Consider the following 19,019-nt stretch of genomic DNA (forward strand, 5'->3'; position numbering starts at 1 on the left):
CCAAACTAGCAGTTCGAAAGCACATCAAACTGCAAGTAGATAAATAGGTACTACTCCGGCGGGAAGGTAAATGGCATTTCCGTGTGCTGCTCTGGTTTGCCAGAAGTGGCTTAGTCATGCTGGCCACATGACCCGGAAGCTGTACGCCGGCTCCCTCGGCCAGTAAAGCGAGATGAGCGCCGCAACCCCAGAGTCGGTCACGACTGGACCTAATGGTCAGGGGTCCCTTTACCCTTTACCTTTATATTAAGAGTAAAATAATTCTTAAGTTCTAACTTAAAATGATTTTTTCTTCATAACAAACTTAATAATGCAAATACATTGGCATTTGGCAATAACAAAAGTTCCTTTAGAAACACAATTTACAAAGACTCATAATTTTTGGGTGGGCCCCAAGAGAGTGGGGCCCTAAGCTATAGCTTGTTTAGCTTATATGTAAATCTGGCACTGTAAGTGACCAATGTTCCTCTGTATCACACAGATTCAGAGACTTCACCCTTTGAAATTCACTTATAGAAAACCTTCAAAAGGTGAACATGAAAAATCCAAGTAAGTAATAAAATACTTTCTCTTTGCATTGAAAGTTATTGAATTGCTTTTCCACAACACATTCTGAATGTTTTTGCATGTTGAACATTGCTTTGATATGATCAGACTAGGATTTTTATAAAATGACTTTTCCCCCATCTGAAAGGAATTGTTTTGCATAAATAATGTGCTGTAATGTGCCAGATGATGTTACATTCACAAACATCATTTAGGGGACTGCCCCCCTAAATCAAGTAAATAAATAAAAATACTTAACTATCTGACCAAGCGCATCAAGGATAGCTCGGTTCTCCCCCCCACCAAACAAAACTCCTACCCCCGGCAACATAAATCCAGGCTATGCCCATGGTGCAGTCCCTACACAGAAGTTAAGCCTCACTGAATTCAATGGGGCGTACTTAGAGGCAAGCATTTATTACTGTATGACAGCCTAAGTGAGGCTGCTAAGTGAATAATTGTTGGTGGCAATAATGTTGATACGGAAGGGGGGGCATGTCTTTTTCACCTTCTTCTTCGCTACAATATATCAATTTATTTCCAATTGTCAATGTCAAAAGGGACTAAAATCTATAAAATTCATAGAAAATCAACGTACCAATTTGCTCAATTTCTCTAGGACTCCATCACACCTCCCCTGTCCTCCATAATCCCTCAAGCAAGGTGTCAAGACCCTAATCCTGTCAAATCACTCTGCCAAGCCTTTCCTCCAGGAAATGCCAGTACATGGACCATTGTCTTCTCATCAGGATGTGCTTATCTGCACATATCTCCAGCTCTGCATATTCCCCCCTCCCTCCTCCATATGTTAATCCTGTGTAACCCAACCTCTTCTTAATGTATTCATGATGTAATCTGTGTAACCCAACCTCTCTTTAATGTATTCATGATGTAACTGGGATGTATTTTGCACCGTATTCTGGGACATGGAGGGAAGTTTCAAAAGTTTATGTCACCCCTTTCTCGCTGTTCAATCTCGCCTTGAACCTGTTGCGCAATAAACGTGGATCTTCTGCAGCTTGCTCCTGTCTCCGGCTAAGCTCATTTTTCTCCGCAGGGACCCGCGGACTTAGTCCGAGGAGCTGGGTGGCTGAGCAGCCTCGCACCCAGATTTTTACCGTAACAATGTGGAACAGCAAATAAGCTATTAGCATGATAAAAAAGAGAATAGAAAATAAAGGATGATTTCCCCACCCAATAAAAACATAGGACTCACCTAATGAACCCTGTCAGCAGAAGCCCTGTGCAAGAATGTCTACTTGTGCAATGGGACTTCCCTCCTCTTTTCTCCCCCACTGCCCCAAATTGGCTCGCGTGGGTGTGGAGAACGCTTAGAACAGCTTGCAGGGAAAATGGGGATTGTTCCATCTGGCAAGCTGATACGCTTGTGCAGACATAATGTTTGTAATAGCACTACATTGAATTCCATCCATAACCAGGAAGCTATAGATGCTTTCAACCAAGTTTTATTCAGACCAGATCCATTAAAATTAATGGGACTAATTTAGTCATGTTTATTAATTTCAGTGGGCCTGATGTGAGTAAAATGTAATTGAATGCCAACCTATGCACACTGGGGTATATACAACTATTACAAGAATAAAAAAAAAACTTTTAATGTATCAATAAAAACCAAAGTATCTTGGAAAATAAGCAGTAACTGTCCAGATACTTTGTCATTCGTAAAGATTACAAATACAAAACCTTGCACTTTTAACTGAAGCAGTTAATGAATGCTAATGTACAAGTATGGCTCAACTGCTGAATTATCCAATTAATTCTGAGATTATGGCTTTGCGTTTGTTAATAATGCTTGCTGACCAGGGCTGTGTTGATTAGTTCATCTCGCCCATTAATTGTGCAAGAGCTTTGCACAGAGAGGCACAAACAGTTTATTGTCTTTCACAGCTCTCTGGATCAAGGCCAGTCTTTTCCCAGGGTTCCCAGACAAGAGCCTCTGTCAGACATGGAGAACTTCACTCACTCGTTGTCATTAGACCCATTCTTGGCAAAAGCAGCAAGAGATACATCTACTGATGTGGTCAAAAGCGCTGTGAAGGACCTTGCCGATGACTACCTCAACAGGGCTGCTATTTTCAATAGTATGGATGAAATAGTGACTGAAGTGGCCCATGCAGCTTTGCCAAAACTAGTGAGTAATATACTGGCCACCTCTCTCCCACATCTCCTCCTTCCTGCTCCCTGTGGAAAAGGAAATAAATGCAGAATTTCTCTGATGGTACTGTGTAATGTATATGCTCTTTTACTGCTGGCTTAGATCCAAGAGGCACAACAAGAATTGGACCAAGAGGAACTGCTGGATGGGATCATCTTGTGTGTTGTTGAGGAGGAAGCCAACGCCTTAGTTCAGACTGTCCTTGATGAATATCATTCTGAAATGTTTAAACTGCAAAAGGGAGAGGTAAGCCTAGAACTTGTGCTCTGAGAATTTAAAAAGTACCTTGTCGGCTCAGAGCAAAGGTCTGTGTATTCCACCATCCTGTTTCTTACCTTTGGGAAGCCAGAAACAGGATATGAAGACAACTGATGCCCTCCAGTTTGTCTCCAGCCGAAAGTTACACTGCATGGAACATGGATTGTCCATTTTGCTGTCATGGATAATAATCATTTATTGACCTGCATTAATTTAATCCTAAGCGATTACAATTATATCATAACGGCCAAACTATTCTATCAGTTAAGCTAGCTGCGCTTAAGAGAAACCATGAAATAGACAACTGGAACTTTTTATATTTTTTGATGCTATTGAACTATTGGGGGGTCTATATTCTAGATTATATTTTATATATTTGCATACCACTTAGTACTTAAGACAAGCTTTTTACAAAACAACAACATGTATATAAATTGCAAATAGTGACTTTGAGATGTATGTTGCAATAGAAAACAGAACTTACCATACTATGCAATTAAAATAATAAAGCCTCAAAAGACAAAAACATATCAGCTCCCAATATTGCCAACCAGCACAGCTGTAACATAGGAGTTGACTGGAGGGCACCAGCTTGGTGAAGGCTGCAGTATGGTATAGAGGTTAGACTAGGACCTATGAGATCCAGGTTCAAATCCCTACTCAGCCATCTAAGTCACTTGGTAACCTTGAGCCAGTTACGATCTCTCAGTTTAACCTACACCACAGGAGCACTGTGAGAATAAAATGGGGACGAGGAAGAAATCCATTTACACAGCCTTAGGCACCCTGGAGGAAGGGTGAGATAATGTATCAGAAGGTAAAATAAAGTAAGTTGGGGGAGGGCAGAAGTTTGGGTCTCTGTGGCAAAGCCCAGGATGCTCAGACTTGCCATTCAAAGAGGAAATTTACCAAGTGACTCCTGGTGGTTTTCTGGATATGCACAGTCCCCTTCACCCGCCATTGAGCTGTTTCTCCTTCTACTGCCATTTTCAAATTTTATATTAATTGCCATTAATAAAATGAACTTCATTACTTCTAATCATCCCACAAGAGCAGCGAGGTTTGCACGCTCCCTCCACTTGATGCACTGAAATGAGTTTGCCTCTCTCACCACCACTCTTCACTGTCTGTTCAGTGCCATTTCTCTTTGAGATTCATCTCACTATAACGGCACATCATTCAGTCTGGACTCTGTCCTTCACATTCTAATTACTTGGAGAAAGAAATAAAAAAGAAAGAAAAGATTGCTGTTATTGTCAGGCACAATGCAGAGACCTGTCTTCATTTATTTGCATATCAGGCAGGAGCACGTCAACCTCCCCTCTTCTGCCAAGGTAATCTCCACAAACAAGCATCTCTGCATGTACGTCAGCGAGGAGCTACACAAAATCACAATGCACTCTTCCTTATTAGAAACCAAATCCATTACAATGCATGCCAAGTTCCCTACAACACGACAGGGTGTAATCTATAAATCATATGCCACAAGTATTTATGCCGCCTGTCAGTTCTTATCCTTTAGTACTCAAGCAAAGCATTTTTCCTTTTACTGATTCTCAGCATCAGAGTGGCATTTTAAGACCTCTTTTGAAAAACAACAGCAACCACGAAGCATATCAAAACTCACCCTTTGGCCAGGCAGAGGTGTGAAGGTGAGGCTTATTTCATAGCCACCCTACTTGAGATATGAACATGGCATCAGGAAAACTCTGATTTTGTACTGGAATACATTATTATTAACAAAGGGCTTATCCATACTTTCCAGGCACAGGCCAGTGCTTTCCCCATGAAAACAGGCTCTTTAAAGCTGAATTGGAGCAAACACCAATTTGGGTTTTCTACAGATTGCTGTTTGCCTTGATTGAGCTTTAAAGAGCGGGTTTTTGTGGGGACAACTCCAGAGCAAAAATAAAGGGCAATTGGACACGGAACTTTAAATCACGGATGGTACCTGGAAAGAGTGGAGGAAAGGTAAGTGTGGATAAGCCTTATCTATAAAATCTATATATAGTGTTTCCTAAAAGAAAATACTTCTTCATGAGCTGCTTAATGAATTTGCTACCACATAGCTTAGATTGGGGGTGGGGAACTCTCCAGAGGTTGCTGGTTTCTAACTCCCAACATTCCCTACCAGCATGACTATTTTTGAGTGATTATGAGAATTCCAGTTCAACCAAATTTGGAAGGCCAGAGTTCCCCCAACCTTGGCTTAGGTGATGTTCAAAAGGAGTTCAGGCTGGTTTTCTCACCCCAAGTGTCTTACTAACTATCGTCGAGGGCTTGAATACTGATATGAAATCTAAAGACTTAGTGATCATATCGCCGATGGTTGTTCAGTTATCCACAATGCAAACAAGGAAAGATTTCAAGGACTGTAGATTTATGCTACAAGAATGTCTAGTGTCTAGCCCTTGCTGAGAAAACACGTAACTTGAAAGCAATAAAAGGAAAACCAGACAAATTCAATGCAGTGTGGGGGCCATTTATTTCATCCACTAACAAAATTGAACTTAAAAACAGACTTTCAAGGGCATCTTTGCAGGTCTGGATGTCATGAGCAGGACAGACTGAATATACCTACTCTGGACACAAGATCTTCTTATGAACTGAATAATTTATAAGCAGCCTCTGAGACGTTGTGTTTTGTATATTTGGATTCTCTGTATGGATAGCTGAGAATAGTTTTGTTATGTATTACCTGATATTTGCTTTTGGTGGTGGTGGTTGGGTCCTGTTATGTGATGTTATATCTGTTATTCAAATAGCCAAGAAAAAATATTGGAAGAAAAAAGAGTTAAGGTAAATTGATGAAATATAGTAAGTCTTCCAATGAATATTAGTCATGATAGCTAGATAGACTAGCCATGTTCAGAAGTACTTGTTTGGGTGCAAATAACAGGGAAAAGTTGTTGCCCTCATACCTTACTTGGAGGTTTCCTAGAGGCATGTCGTTGGTCAGACTGGGAAACAAAGTGCTGGATAAGAAAGGCTTTTGATCTGATCCAGGAGGACTGTACTTGTGTTATTACAAGTTAACAATTTAGTACAATTGACTTCACCTGAATATTTTGCTCTTTTGGAATATGTTAGGAAGGTTGTGGCAAAAATATAAGGGCGAGTAAAAGCAAGAAACACAGCAGTAGCAGTATAAACAGGTAGGACTAAAATAATTAGGAAGTAACTACTGAAGAAGGGGGAATCCTGACTCTTGAAACTTAACACAGGTTTTTTTTGTTGACTTCTTAGACTGCAACAGAAATTGCTTGAGATACCTCAAACTTCTTCACAGAACCGGAAGGTCTAATAAAACTTGGTTTTGTTTTTTAAAGAAAGAAGAGAAATCACACTTTATGACATTTTTCAAGTTCAGTGCTGCTTGGCACAATCCTGATTAAGGAAATCAGCAGTGCAGCCTCCAGAGACAATATTTCTCTGACCCTAAGGTCACCATACTTGAGGACAAAAAAGCTTTGGGGGATGGATAAAATATGAGGCTGCTGAATTAAAGCACATTAACAATTTGACCCTGCACTATATGATCTGCCATGGATCATTATCTATTAAAATGTCAGAATATTTATACACTTTTAGATTGTCCATGAGAGGTAAGCCGAATCATTCCAAATCTGTCATGCACTTGCTCTCACTTGAAGAAATTGGTTGTAATGCAGCAAGTTAAGTATGTGTAACCATCACAGTTAAATGCCATGTCACAGTTCAGTGTCTCATTAATACTAAAATACTTGTTATTCCCACTGATCTTGGTTGGATTTAGAGGCATCCAGTTTTTGCTGGATTGAACCTCTTATCTGAACTTTAGCTGGACACTGCTGCCACTTTCACAGGGGAATTGGTTTACCCCTTAAGCAGGCTGTGCGGCATGTACAGTTTGGGAATATATGTTCTTTCATTAATTCTCAGGAAGCAGATGTATTTATTAATAAGATTTCTTGCCCACATTTCACTATAAGGTCCCAGGGCAGATTACAACAATATCATATTCAAGTATAAAAAAGATAAAACTGTTGCAAGAATAAAAACAAATAAAAACATATTTCATTATTGCTCTTTTTAAAAAGAGAAAAAAAGCTTGTGAAAGCATTGAAACCAGGCTGGGTAGACTGAGCTTGCTTTGTTTGCACACATAAGGGCAGCCACTGGAACTCTCTCTCCTTGAGCACAATGAGAAACCTTACGAAGCAGCTGCTGAAGAATGTTTTCTTTTTCTTTTAGAAATGTAATGGGGGTGTCTGTTTCTGTCTCCTCCCCTCCCAGGTTGCTGTGCTTGCCGCTAAACAACTTATTGATATATTTCTCCTGGAGCGTGTGATAGAGAAGATGAGTTTGCAGGGCCCAAGGATTTCTGGGAAGGAGCACTCAAGCGCGATTTTAGATAGTGAGTATTGAATGGCTGGGGAGGGAGGGGAATGCCTGTAACTTTGGGGAAAGCCATAATATCTTGGCTTTATTTAACACTGGGGATCTAAGAAGCCTTTTGCAAACACTAAAGGGCTGGTGGAGATGTGAGCTTTGATTACATTTCCAAGGAAGGTTACTGTGGCATGAACAATGCTTGTCGGGCTTAAATATGACAGATACTAGGCATACCTACACTGCAGATTTTAAGTACCCTTAATATTCAGATGGTCAGGTGCATCTGCCACCAAGTGCAGGAGTCAGCCTTTGCATGTTACAACAAATGAGTAGTAGCATGGCAAAAGTGGAATCCTGTAGGCAGCAGCTTCTGCATGCCACTCACTGGCCATGATCTGGGAGTCAGACGGAACTGAACAGTCAAATAGACCCTGCATGCTCAGACATTTTTCCTAGAACAAATTTTTTTGGGGGTGTGTGTGTATTTTTTTAATATCTAAAATATCTGCAATATATTCAGTAAACAGCATTTTGGCAAGGCTAGTAAAAATTCTCAAAGAGGCTCTACGCATTCATAAATTGTTATAGCTCACTGGCAGCCAGTGCAATGCTTTCAGGTCCGGTGGTAACACATAGTCACATTGGGCTGCTCTCCTTACCAACGAAGCAGTTGCATTTTGCATGAGCTGCAGCTTCCGGACCATCTTCAAGGGCAGCCATACATAGTGCATCACAGTAGACCAAACAGGAAGTCATCAGAGCATGGACAACTGGCAGGAACAGCTATAGCTACCCATAGTGCTACACTCATACACAGTGCTATTTTTATAAAAAAGGAAGTGCTGGAACTCACCATGAACACATCCTTTGTTCTCTTATAATGGCAATGGCATCCACCCAAGAGGTGCCAGAACTGAGTTCTGGTGAGTTCTGGTTGAAAAAAAAGCCCTGCCCATACGGCTGTATTGTCCTACCAACATTTCTCAAGTGGGTATCAATTATCCCTCAAGAAAATCCTTGCACACAAGTTTTATGGGGATATAGCCACATTGCTGTTATCGCGGATTTTTCTAGGGGCAGGAAAGATACAGTGCTATTTGGTGGGGGGAAAGCTAGATCAGGACCTGTTACAGCAGGGCAGGGGCTTGTTGGAATCCTGATTAGAATTGTTTTCCCCACAACTGTTATTTGCATTGGGAGGAAAGTGCCCATTGGCACCTCACATTGCAAAAACAGGCACTCAGGTGAGGAGGGATTCCAACTGGGAAGATGGCAAGGAGAAAAAGTTAAAGCTGTCCCCCCCCCCCCCATGCCAGAGTCCCAGCCTGGCTCCTCTCTGCCCCCTGCTATTTCAGGTTTGTTTGTTTTTAATCTATGGCCTTTTAAACTGTGTGTTACTAGTAACTTTGTTACTGTGCTGTGTATTTGTGTGTTTTTCTATTGCAAACTGCCCTGTGATCCTCGGATGAAGAGCGGTATAGATATTTAATTAATAAATAATAATAAATATAAAAAAGAGAGAATTCCAAGCTCACCAGGGCAAACCACATGACAAATGCCATGTCCAGTTTGGCCCTCAATCTTCCTTGCCTACCTTTTTCTTTCTAGATTTTATGTTCGATATTCTCCTTAAGCAGTTATTTAGCATTCAGCAGCAGCAGCGAGTTACCTCTGAAAACATCCCCCTGGGAGATTTCCATCTGAAAGCTTTTACCGAGGTGGTAAGTAGGCTCATATTTTAAAATGTTGATTGTTTTGGCTGCCTTTTATCTTTCCTGTACTGCAGTGTCCAGAGGAGCTTCCCCCACCCAGCCTCTCCTCCACCTCTACCGGAGCAGGCTCAGAGCTAATTAAGGGGAAAGGGTCGGATGTAACACAGAGAGGGGGGGGGGGGGGAGAGAGAGAGAGAGAGAGAGAGAGAGAGAGAGAGAGAGATTAGTCGAGAACTACTTCATCATGTGCTGCTGGATTCCCCCTCCTTTGCTAATCATAGATTATTGCTCCTCCTAATATCTCTTTCCCTATTAAGTATTCTGTTTAACCTTCACAGTGCTGAAGTTAAGTCAAATACTCCAGTGCAGTAGTTGTCCTAAGTGCCTCAATGCAGCAATTGCCCTAAGTACATAGTGGTGGTGGGCTCCTTACACTCACAGAACAGCAGCTTTGCATTCGCAGTATCATATGTATCTGAGGTGAAGGATAAATTGAGGTCTTTGCCTTCCACACACATAGGCTGGTACAGAATGCTGCTGTATGTATCATAAGTAAAACTAAAATTAAAAAAGGCTTCCTCAAGGCAAGTAAGTGAAGTATGTGAAATTTACTTCCAAATAGATATGTAGATCTTTCTCAATACTTCCTACCTGATCATTTTTAACTGGAGATGGAACAGATGAACAAAGTGGCCAAGTTCTGAGGTGCTATAATAGACTGCACCACTTCAGCCTGCAGAATGGAGTGTTGCATTGTTGATTGCTCCCTGTAAGTAGAAAACTAGCCCAACAGGGAACAGTCTGATCTAGAACATTCCTGGTATGCTACCTTTTCATTAAAAGTGAGCATTTACACTGGAGGATGCAAAAGTGGCATTCCACACCAGTAGTTTGAAATGGTACACTACTTCTTCATTATTTTTCATGTGTAAGCCAGCACAAAACTTGCTTACTCCCTATTGGCAGCTTGCTTCTCTGCAGCTAGATAAGGCCAAAGGCCCATCTAATCCAGCGTCTTGTTCTCATGGTGGTCAGCTAGATGCCTGTGGGCAGCACCAGATTTAAGGTGGTATGGGAGGTTGCCCTGCACAGGGCACTAGGCTGAGGGAGTGCAAAATTGAGAAGATCCATAATTGAGAAGATCCTTTTGGGGTGCAATTTTTTTCACTTTGCACAGGGCACCGTATTATGAAAGATTACCAAAGTCTGCCCCTTCTGTGGGAAACTTGCAAGCAAGATTTGAGAGTAACAGAACTCTCCCAACTTCTGTCCCCGGCAGCTGTTTTACAGAGACATACAGTACTGCCATCAACGGTGGAGACAGATCATAGCCTTATCCTCCAAGAATTTGTCTAATCCTCTTTAAAAGCTATCCGAGTTGGTGGTCATCACTACAGCTTGTGGAAGCAAATTCCAGTTTAACTATGCACGGTGTGAAGAATTATTTTCTTTTGCCTGTCCTGAACTATCCTATCAGCCTTAGGGCGCTTAAGCTAAAATGGGCTCCCCCTCTGCACTGCAAACCTAATTCTTTGTGTCCAATTGTCACTGAATGCATAGACAACTGTGCTCCTTCAGTTGTTCCAAGAACCTTTTAAATATAATCTGTTTGCAACATTCTGACAGTCTGGTTGCAGATCGTAACAGTCTTGTAATGCAGAAATCTAGAACCACTGGGTCTAGCTTATTTTTACAGGATAGTTTTACAGAATAGTTTTACAGAATAGGTAATTACAGAATAACTATCATCAGATAGTTCTTAGGAGTTAGAGCACACATTTTCAGGGTTTCCACCCCTGAATTATTATTTTTTGTTTCCTTGCTGTATTAAACACAACTTCCATTATCCTCAGTAGATTCTTGCTTACCTTTAGCCACACATCAAACGTAGAGTTACCAGAAGGTGAATGGTGCAATTATTCTGGACCAAAGGCTGGTATATGATTTATTTATAAGCCTTATGAAAGTCGAAAAGTACCATTCTTGAGTCCTGAATATCAAAATCCTATAGCCACAGGAAGCATGCCTGTCCTGATACGTCCTTGAATGACCTTTCAAATGCCCATTACCTCTGGAGGCGCTTTGCCCTCCTAATTTGACGGAAGTGCTGTTTTTCAAGAAGTCATTGTTGTTTACCTTTGTACATTCTGCAGATCAGATGGACTACTGACTCTTAAGGGTTGTATATCATTATTAGAGGGGAAAACATTGTGATGTTGAAATCATTTCAAACCAGAGATTTGTAAACCAAATTTTCCAGCAGATGGCAGCAGAGTAAGCAAGTTTTAAACTCTACTTTGTACTGCAAGGAGCCTTAAAAATAGATCTTAAAATGTGAAAGATTGGCAGGGCACATGGTTTGTGTTTCTTCAGGCTCTGGCACATTCTTCTGACTCTAATCTGATGGGATATTGCTTTGTCTCAAATTACTCATGTGGCTGCCACTTCTTTTATTATGAAAACAGCAATGTGGTTCACATCAAATCAGATCTCTCATTTCATATTATTTTTTTTAAAAAAACAGAGCATGAAGCCTTTGTGCTGTAACCTGACTTGTGTAAAGGCCTCAATTTAAAGAAAGTGTTAAGCTTGTTTCTTTCCCTGGATCAGTTCCCGCCCTCACTTTTTCCTTTTCATCTAAATTTTGGGACGCCTCTCTTGTGTATTTCAGGCTTTAGATGTTATCTTGACAGAGCTGAATAAAGTGGTGGACGAGGACATGGAAGATCTGCTGGAATATGAAAAGAAAGCTCAGGTAGAAAGGAATCTGTGGCTGGGGGGTAGTTTTATTACAAGCAATTTGGGGGACAGACAACTATATCCATATTAATGCCCAATGCATAAACAACAGAATGTAAGCACTAGAATTCTCTTAAATCAGATCATAGGTCCATTGTGTCCAGCATCCATTTTCTTCAGTGGCCAGCTAGATTCTTCTGGGAAGAACATAAGCAGACCATGAGTGCAACAACTCTCTTTTGCCATTTGCCCCCACCCCTGGCAACTGCTGTTTTAAGGTAGAATGTCTCTGAACCTGAAGGTTCCATTTAGCTATCATGGTCAATACCCTTTAATAGACTTATAAATACATTTGTCTAATCATTTGCTGCCCATCACTACATCTTGTGGCAGTCACTGCAAATCCCATTAGTTATTTCCATTAGTAACTAGTTAATTTTGCATTATGTGAAGGACTTTTATTCATGTGGTGTTTTGCAGATTTTGCATTTAATTAGTTACATGTATTTCCCCATCCCCCGTAGAGGTATGTGATTCCACCTTAAGCCTCCTAAGCTCATGGCCATCACCACAAATTGTGGCAGGAAGCTTCATAAAATTAACTTATGTGTCCAGCTCTTTGCTGTTCATATATGTGGGTGGAGTACAAGTGTCTGTCATAGACCTGGAGCTGTTTAATCCCCTTGACTGTAGATACCAACTGTTTCCAGAGTCTCATTTCAGGAGCTTATCATGCCAAAGAGTCCATCCCCTGACATCTGATTGACTTGGGGCATTTGAGAGGTAGGACTACCCTTGATGAAGAAGCTTCACAGTGCACAGAGAGGCTGGATTGCCTGTGCAAGCCCCAGAATGTCACCCCCCACCATGGTATCTGAGTACCTGGGCTGCTTATTGGAAGCTGCCTGGATTATCTCAATATGATTGACTTAAGGACATTCAACTCTTATTTTCTAAGTGTGTGCTTACCATTGTTCCCTTGCATCCAGAAAGGGCAGAAGGCCAGACTCCTTATACCTGACCCATCCACCAACTCAGGGGCTCCATACGGCCTTCCCAATCACAGCGGGGCAGTGTTAGAATCGTTATTCCTTTCTGTGCCTGAATAGGCCTTTGAGGCCTGAGCATAGGTTGTCTGAGGTGGCTTTCTGGGTTATCAAGGCCTGCTAGCCATAATAGTTGTGTTCCATCTCCACTCTCAGAGGCAGTATGCCTCTGAACACCAGTTGGTGGGTATCACAGGTGGGTGGAATGCCATTGTACTCAGGTTGTGCTTGTGGACTTCCTAAAGGCATCCAGTGAGAACAGGATGCTAGATTAGATGGACCATTGGACTGATCCAAAAGGTCTCTACTCATATTCTTACATCAGCTTTGGGCTATTAATTTTTTTAAAGCCCTGTACTAAGTATGCCAAGTTTAATGCATGCCCTCTTCTGCAGATGACTGGAGGCATTTTGTTCTACTGCATCTAGTCCAATGCACCTATTAAAACCAGGATTTGCACTATTAACAGAATATCTCTCCCTTAACAAGAATGATATTCTGCTCTCATAGAGGAACTTGCTACATAATTGACTGAGGTACATGCTTAACTCATTCTGTATGATATATTTCATTTAAAGGGTATTTAACAGAAACAGAAGAGAGGAAAAGAGCACCTGAATAATGTAAGGCTTTTTTATATGCTTATGTTTCATTTCAGGGTAATGTATGTGAGTGTAACACTACTTTATATTTATATTGATTCCCCATGTGATGCAATAACAAACAGGAAATGAGCATATCTGAACACAAAGTTTTATTAAGAATAAACCATGTTTAAATTATTTGGCTGAATGTATAACAAAAAGGGACAGAGTTTGAATTGGGATGGGGGTGGGGGAGGGAAGACACCCCAGCTGTCCAGAGCTCTTTTGTGAGCTATTTACTGAGTTTAGTGATAACATGTGAGCATAATTAAAGGGATAGGATCTCAGGCTGAAACACTAGAAGCTGTTATCAATCCTTGCCTCTTTAAATGTCATGGCTTCTCAAGGAATCCTGGGAATTGCAGTTTGATGAGGTGTTGAGAATTCTAGAGATCCTTACACACCTCACAAAAAATTTAACTCACAGGTTTCTGTTTTAAACCAATGTAAATTTGTTATGGCCACACTGTATCGAAACCTCTGATAAACTTGGTGGTAGGTTGCACCACAGACATTTCTCTTGATGGATTTGTTTCTATGGTAAAGTGTTATGCCTGAATGTTCTCCAGCATATCTATAGAACCCCCACATTCAAAACAAGGTTTCCAAAAGCAAGTTGCCTGTTGTCTCGTCTTTAAGCTATTTGAACAAATATATCAAGAGAAAGAAGAGTGATCAGAACTCAAGGAAAGAAGAAATGCTTTTTCATATCACCAAAAGTTTTCTCATTTAAACTGGATGTGTGAGTGGCAACGATGGCAGCTGCAACAAAAACTGGGATGGCTTCCCACATGCCAACCACTCTGTGGTGACATTTTCAAGGTACCTGTAGATTGCCCCCATCTATTGATTCTCTTAGCCCTGCTGTTTGAATGGAGAACTTCAATTGGATGTTCTATGAAGAAATTAACAATGGTTAATTTCTCTTGTGCATGCAAGACTCACAGCAACCACATAAAAAAGAAAATGAACAAACAAATGGCTAGAGCCTGAACTAAATGACAATGATGGGGGGCCTCCAAAATAGGAGCCTACAGAGAGCAATTCATAGATTTCAGGGCACCAATTCCATGACTACCTACAGCCCATTTTCCTTTTCTTCCAAGATCAAGTAGTGATCAAAGAGGCAAAATACTTTCCTCCAAAATTTAAACAGGAAGAGAGAGTGGGGATTGTCCTAAAAATGAAGACGAAGAGGGAGAAACACAGTTGACTATTTGCTACGCATCATGTTGGACACATCCCTGATGTTTAGAAGAGTGCAGTGCCCTGTTAAATTTTTCCAGCTTTCTTTAGGATTAAGACCATTAAAAGCAGGCCAACAACTCCAGTGCAGCAACGGACAAAGTGTTGTCATAGATGGTGATGACTGTTGTCAGTGCAGGTCGCAGGTTTAGGGTTGCATGCGCGTATCCTACAGGGACTTAGAAGGGTTAAAGTAAATTACAGTACTTTAAGTAGAAGCTGAAGATTAATTATTATGTTGGAATCGGTTTACAGAGAATACACCATAACGATAGCTGGGTAACAATGAGGGGAAGCAGCCTGGCTTGAGGTCCACTTGATGAGCTGGTTGCTATAGAGAGAAGAAGAAGAAGAAGAGAGAGAACTCATGAGCCACATTTTAAAGAGGCAGAGCCTGCATTTCTTGTACTGGTTTTGATTTTCTTAGTAGCCCCGAGATACAGCTAGTGAGATCTCGACGGTACAGTAAATTATACTGTGGCTGCAAATATATAATAAATTAAATCAGTTAGATTAATTGATTTAAAATACTTTTAAACAAGGACCTCCCAATGAATCAGGGAACAATTTTAAGAGTTGGTTTTTTTTTAATGAGGGCTTATAAAAACTAGAGATAGCACAGCACCTTCAGAGGCATTCTCCCTGTCCTCTTACAGTGAGAGAACGCTTCTTCTAAGATGATGCCTGCTACAATAAACCAGGCCTATCTAAAAATCAAAGGAAGTGTGCTTCAGAAATACAGCTTTTCCCCATGTGCAGTTCGTTCGTTCAATCAATCAATCAATCAATCAACTAAAACTCAACTAAGCTGGCCCGGACTGACTCTCCATACATATTCATAAAGGAAGGAGTGACATGTGGTCCATAAAATATGTCACAAATTTTATGGGGAGGATGGTAAGTAGGGAAGGTCAGTGGTCAGGAATAGAGCACATACTTTTCATGGAGAAGGTTCTCATTTTAAACACTGAGGAGCCCAGTGCTATTTTTCTAGAAAACAAGGTGCCGGAACACACCATGAATGCCTCCCTTGTTGTCTTAGAATGGCAATAGCACCCACCTGAGAGGTGCTGGAACTGGGTTCTGGTGAGCTCTGGCAGAAAAAAAGCCCTGGAGGAGCTACTGCTGAAGTAGACTGTACTGAATAGATGGACTAATGGTCTGTAGCATATGTTCATGACAAAGTTACAACAGCCAGAATAGTAAAATATTTCAAAGGAAAGGGATGTCAGTTTTTGTAAGTGGGCAGTTCCTGGAATTAAAGGGAGGCCTTGCTTCCAAACCTTCCTAAGAGAATAACTTGTGGAATGCCTGGATACGTCACCTCGGCAGCTCTTGCCATCTTCCTGCAAGGTCCCTGTTACACAGCTGCATAGAGGCCCATCCATCTGGCTTGTACATATCTGTTCACAGCCTCCATTGTCTTCACACCAGTCTAAACCTAAAACACAAGATGTAAAAAATGAAAGTGGAATATTTTCAATAAGGAGGAATGGTCTGGGTCACAGTGACACTGTGAAGTTACCACTGCTTCGTATTAAAACTGATTTTTACACAGTGATGCTGGTTTATGGCTAGTCAGGCTCTGAACCCTTCCATCTTCAATGCTCAAAACTATTTTTTTTCCCTGCTGCCTTGGGGGCCAGAGAGATTATTAACAAAGGCAGGATTTTGTCTTTGCAACATGCTGAATCCCACCACTGTAGCCATGGAGTAAAGTGAACCCATCATCCTTCAGGAAATTGAAGAAATCCCAGACTTACGCTTCCTCCTGATTGGCCCCACAGAGATGATCTGCTCATTGAGCTCTTTGGTATAGTCATTGGCCCTTCTGGCGTTCTGAGGACAGTTCTGACCAAACAAGGAAAGAAGATTGCTGTAAGTGTGTGCACTCTAGAAATCCACCTAGAAATCGCCATGAAGACTCAGAGCAGGTGTGGCCCACCAGATGTTGTTGGGCTCCATGTCCATCATCCAGGGATGATGGTAGTCCAACAACATCTGGAGAGCACAGGTAATCTTCCTGGGGATTCCAGAGCTTAGGGGTGACTACTGACATATCCAGGACGTGGGTGGCGCTGTGGATTAAACCACAGAGCCTAGGACTTGTCGATTCGAGCCGTTCAGCGTTTCGAATCCCCGCAACAGGGTGAGCTCCCGTTGCTCGGTCCCTGCTCCTGCCAACCTAGCAGTTTGAAAGCACGTCAAGTGCAAGTAGATAAATAGGTACCGCTCTGGCGGGAAGGTGAACGGCGTTTCCGTGCGCTGCTCTGGTTTGCCAGAAACTGCTTAGTCATGCTGGCCACATGACCCGAAAGCTGTACGCAGGCTCCCTCGGCCAATAAAGCGAGATGAGCGCCGCCACCCCAGAGTCGGCCAGAACTGGACCTAATGGTCAGGGTCCCTTTATCTTTACCTTACTGAGATATCCATAATGCACCACCATCCCTCAAAAGGCATGCATTTCCCCATCTACACAGATGCTATTGCTGTGGGTTTCCTTCATTAGTTGGGGGTTTGGAGTAGATGACCTCTGAAGTCATTTCCAACTCCATGATTCTGTCCCATGGCACTTTGAGTAGAGTCTCTCCTGCAGACCATAACCACCGAGGTGAGCTTATATAAGATGGTCAATGACCCCTGTGTAGAGTCTAAGCTATGCAAATCTACCGGGCCAGGATATAACGCTCCATGCCACCTACTATTTTGCAAGAGTATCTTTCTGAGTCGCAAAGTGAAACGGCACAGTGGAGGTGAACCTCATCGTAATCACCGATGAACTTGAAGACAGTGACATGAAAGCGGCAAGTCAGTGAAACTCCGTTTTCTTCAATCCCAATTGTGTTGTCCTTTATATTCTGGCACCTACAATGCAAAAAATTAATAATAATAATAATAATAAAAGTCCCAGCTCTCAACACAGCTGTGAGGAATCTCTGGAATTTCCAAAACCGAGGCAGGAAAAAGGTTGTCACTTACCCTTCTTCAATGATGAAGTATCTGAGCTTGTCATTGCTGTCTCGGGAAGGTGTTGCATAACATTTATTCAGCATTAGGATGAGATGGGTGGAATCTGCCCCAAGGACGAAGACGCCAACATACAGCACGTCACGGGTGGTCAGCACCACTTCACCTTGCCGGTAGGGATGCTTGTAGGACGAGTTTTTGTACAGTGCCATCTTGGTTGTGAAACTGCCTTCTTGTGTAGGCACTGTCAGATTAATCACACTGAAAAGGAGAGTTATAAAACTTAACGAAGAGTGAATAGAGAAAATATCCTGGAGAAACCATGGAGCAAGTTTGCTGAGTCAGAGAAGCAAGTTTAAATCTGCCTCAGGTGCCTATTTATTTATTAATTATATTTTGCCCTTTCAAGTATATTATCAGGATGGATTACAATAAAATGCTAAAACACCATAAAGTGATGAATGCACTGAAATAAGCTGTAAACAGCAATTCAGCTACCTCATTCTTCAGACAAATAGCATGGATTATGACTCGCTGTTCTTTTTCCTAATTATTTTATGGCGTTGCTTATGCATACATGAGAACTTTCAAACATTAGGCATCAGAGGCCTCTACAGGAGGGACAATATCTTTTGCAGTCCCAGGTACAAACATATGAGGATCAAAGAGTGATCAGAGCAGTACTAACTGGGCAGTTGCAGGGCTGGTTCACATCCTAAGTTTTTGCAAACATAGGGGACACACCATGGGTCTCCGGTCACAAAAACCACATAATGGGTGTATGCCTGGAGCTCATGAATTGGATAATAATAATAATAATAATAATAATAATAATAATAATAATAATTTATTTATAACCCGCACATCTGGCTGAGTCTCCCCAGCCACTCTGGGCAGCTCCCAATCAAGTGTTAAAAACAATACAGCATTAAATATTAAAAACTTCCATAAACAGGGCTGCCTTCAGATGTCTTTTAAAAATAGGATAGCTGCTTATTTCCTTGACATCTGATGGGAGGGCGTTCCACAGGGTGGGCACCACTACCAAGAAGGCCCTCTGTCTGGTTCCCTGGAACCTCACTTCTCGCAAAGAGGGAACCGCCAGAAGGCCCTTGGCACTGGATATCAGTGTCCGGGCTAAACGATGGGGGTGGAGACACTCTTTCAGGTATACAGGACCGAGGCCATTTAGGGCTTTAAAGGTCAGCACCAACACTTTGAATTGTGCTCAGAAACGTACTGGGAGCCAATGCAGATCTCTAAGGACTGGTATTATATGGTCCTGGCGGCCACTCCCAGTCACCAGCCTAGC

The 19,019-nt window shown here is 41.7% G+C and overlaps 2 protein-coding genes across 15 annotated transcripts in view; one reads left to right on the forward strand and one right to left on the reverse strand.

Moving 5' to 3' along the window:
- Nucleotides 1–19,019, forward strand: part of LOC310750612 (uncharacterized protein) — a 43,003-nt gene that overhangs the window by 5,016 nt on the left and 18,968 nt on the right. For 8 of the 13 annotated variants that reach the window (XM_083589052.1, XM_083589057.1, XM_083589056.1 and 5 more), the window contains 6 exons: nucleotides 482–549; nucleotides 2,455–2,698; nucleotides 2,825–2,968; nucleotides 7,256–7,376; nucleotides 8,963–9,075; nucleotides 11,738–13,633. In XM_083589052.1, the coding sequence (XP_083445178.1) occupies nucleotides 482–549; nucleotides 2,455–2,698; nucleotides 2,825–2,968; nucleotides 7,256–7,376; nucleotides 8,963–9,075; nucleotides 11,738–11,896 (849 nt within the window). In that variant the 3' untranslated portion in view covers nucleotides 11,897–13,633. Of the gene's footprint in view, nucleotides 1–481; nucleotides 550–2,454; nucleotides 2,699–2,824; nucleotides 2,969–7,255; nucleotides 7,377–8,962; nucleotides 9,076–11,737; nucleotides 13,634–19,019 lie in introns of those variants that run through there. The other 5 variants (XM_083589049.1, XM_083589050.1, XR_014542130.1 and 2 more) reach the window with 3 other exon arrangements.
- Nucleotides 13,584–19,019, reverse strand: part of TECTA (tectorin alpha) — an 86,907-nt gene continuing 81,471 nt past the window's right edge. The window contains exons 19-23 of one of the 2 annotated variants that reach the window (XR_014542065.1): nucleotides 17,720–17,968; nucleotides 17,514–17,605; nucleotides 16,504–16,591; nucleotides 16,065–16,181; nucleotides 13,584–15,071 (exon numbers count right to left, since the gene is read on the reverse strand). Coding sequence is in view for 1 of the 2 variants with exons in the window: in XM_083588258.1 (XP_083444384.1) it covers nucleotides 14,974–15,071; nucleotides 16,065–16,181; nucleotides 16,504–16,591; nucleotides 17,443–17,605; nucleotides 17,720–17,968 (715 nt within the window). In the remaining variant the exon portion in view is untranslated. Of the gene's footprint in view, nucleotides 15,072–16,064; nucleotides 16,182–16,503; nucleotides 16,592–17,442; nucleotides 17,606–17,719; nucleotides 17,969–19,019 lie in introns of both variants that reach the window. The other variant, XM_083588258.1, reaches the window with a different exon arrangement.

This window comes from Podarcis filfolensis, assembly GCF_964270895.1.
Source record: "Podarcis filfolensis genome assembly, chromosome: 15".
Classification (NCBI taxonomy): Eukaryota; Metazoa; Chordata; class Lepidosauria; order Squamata; family Lacertidae; genus Podarcis; species Podarcis filfolensis.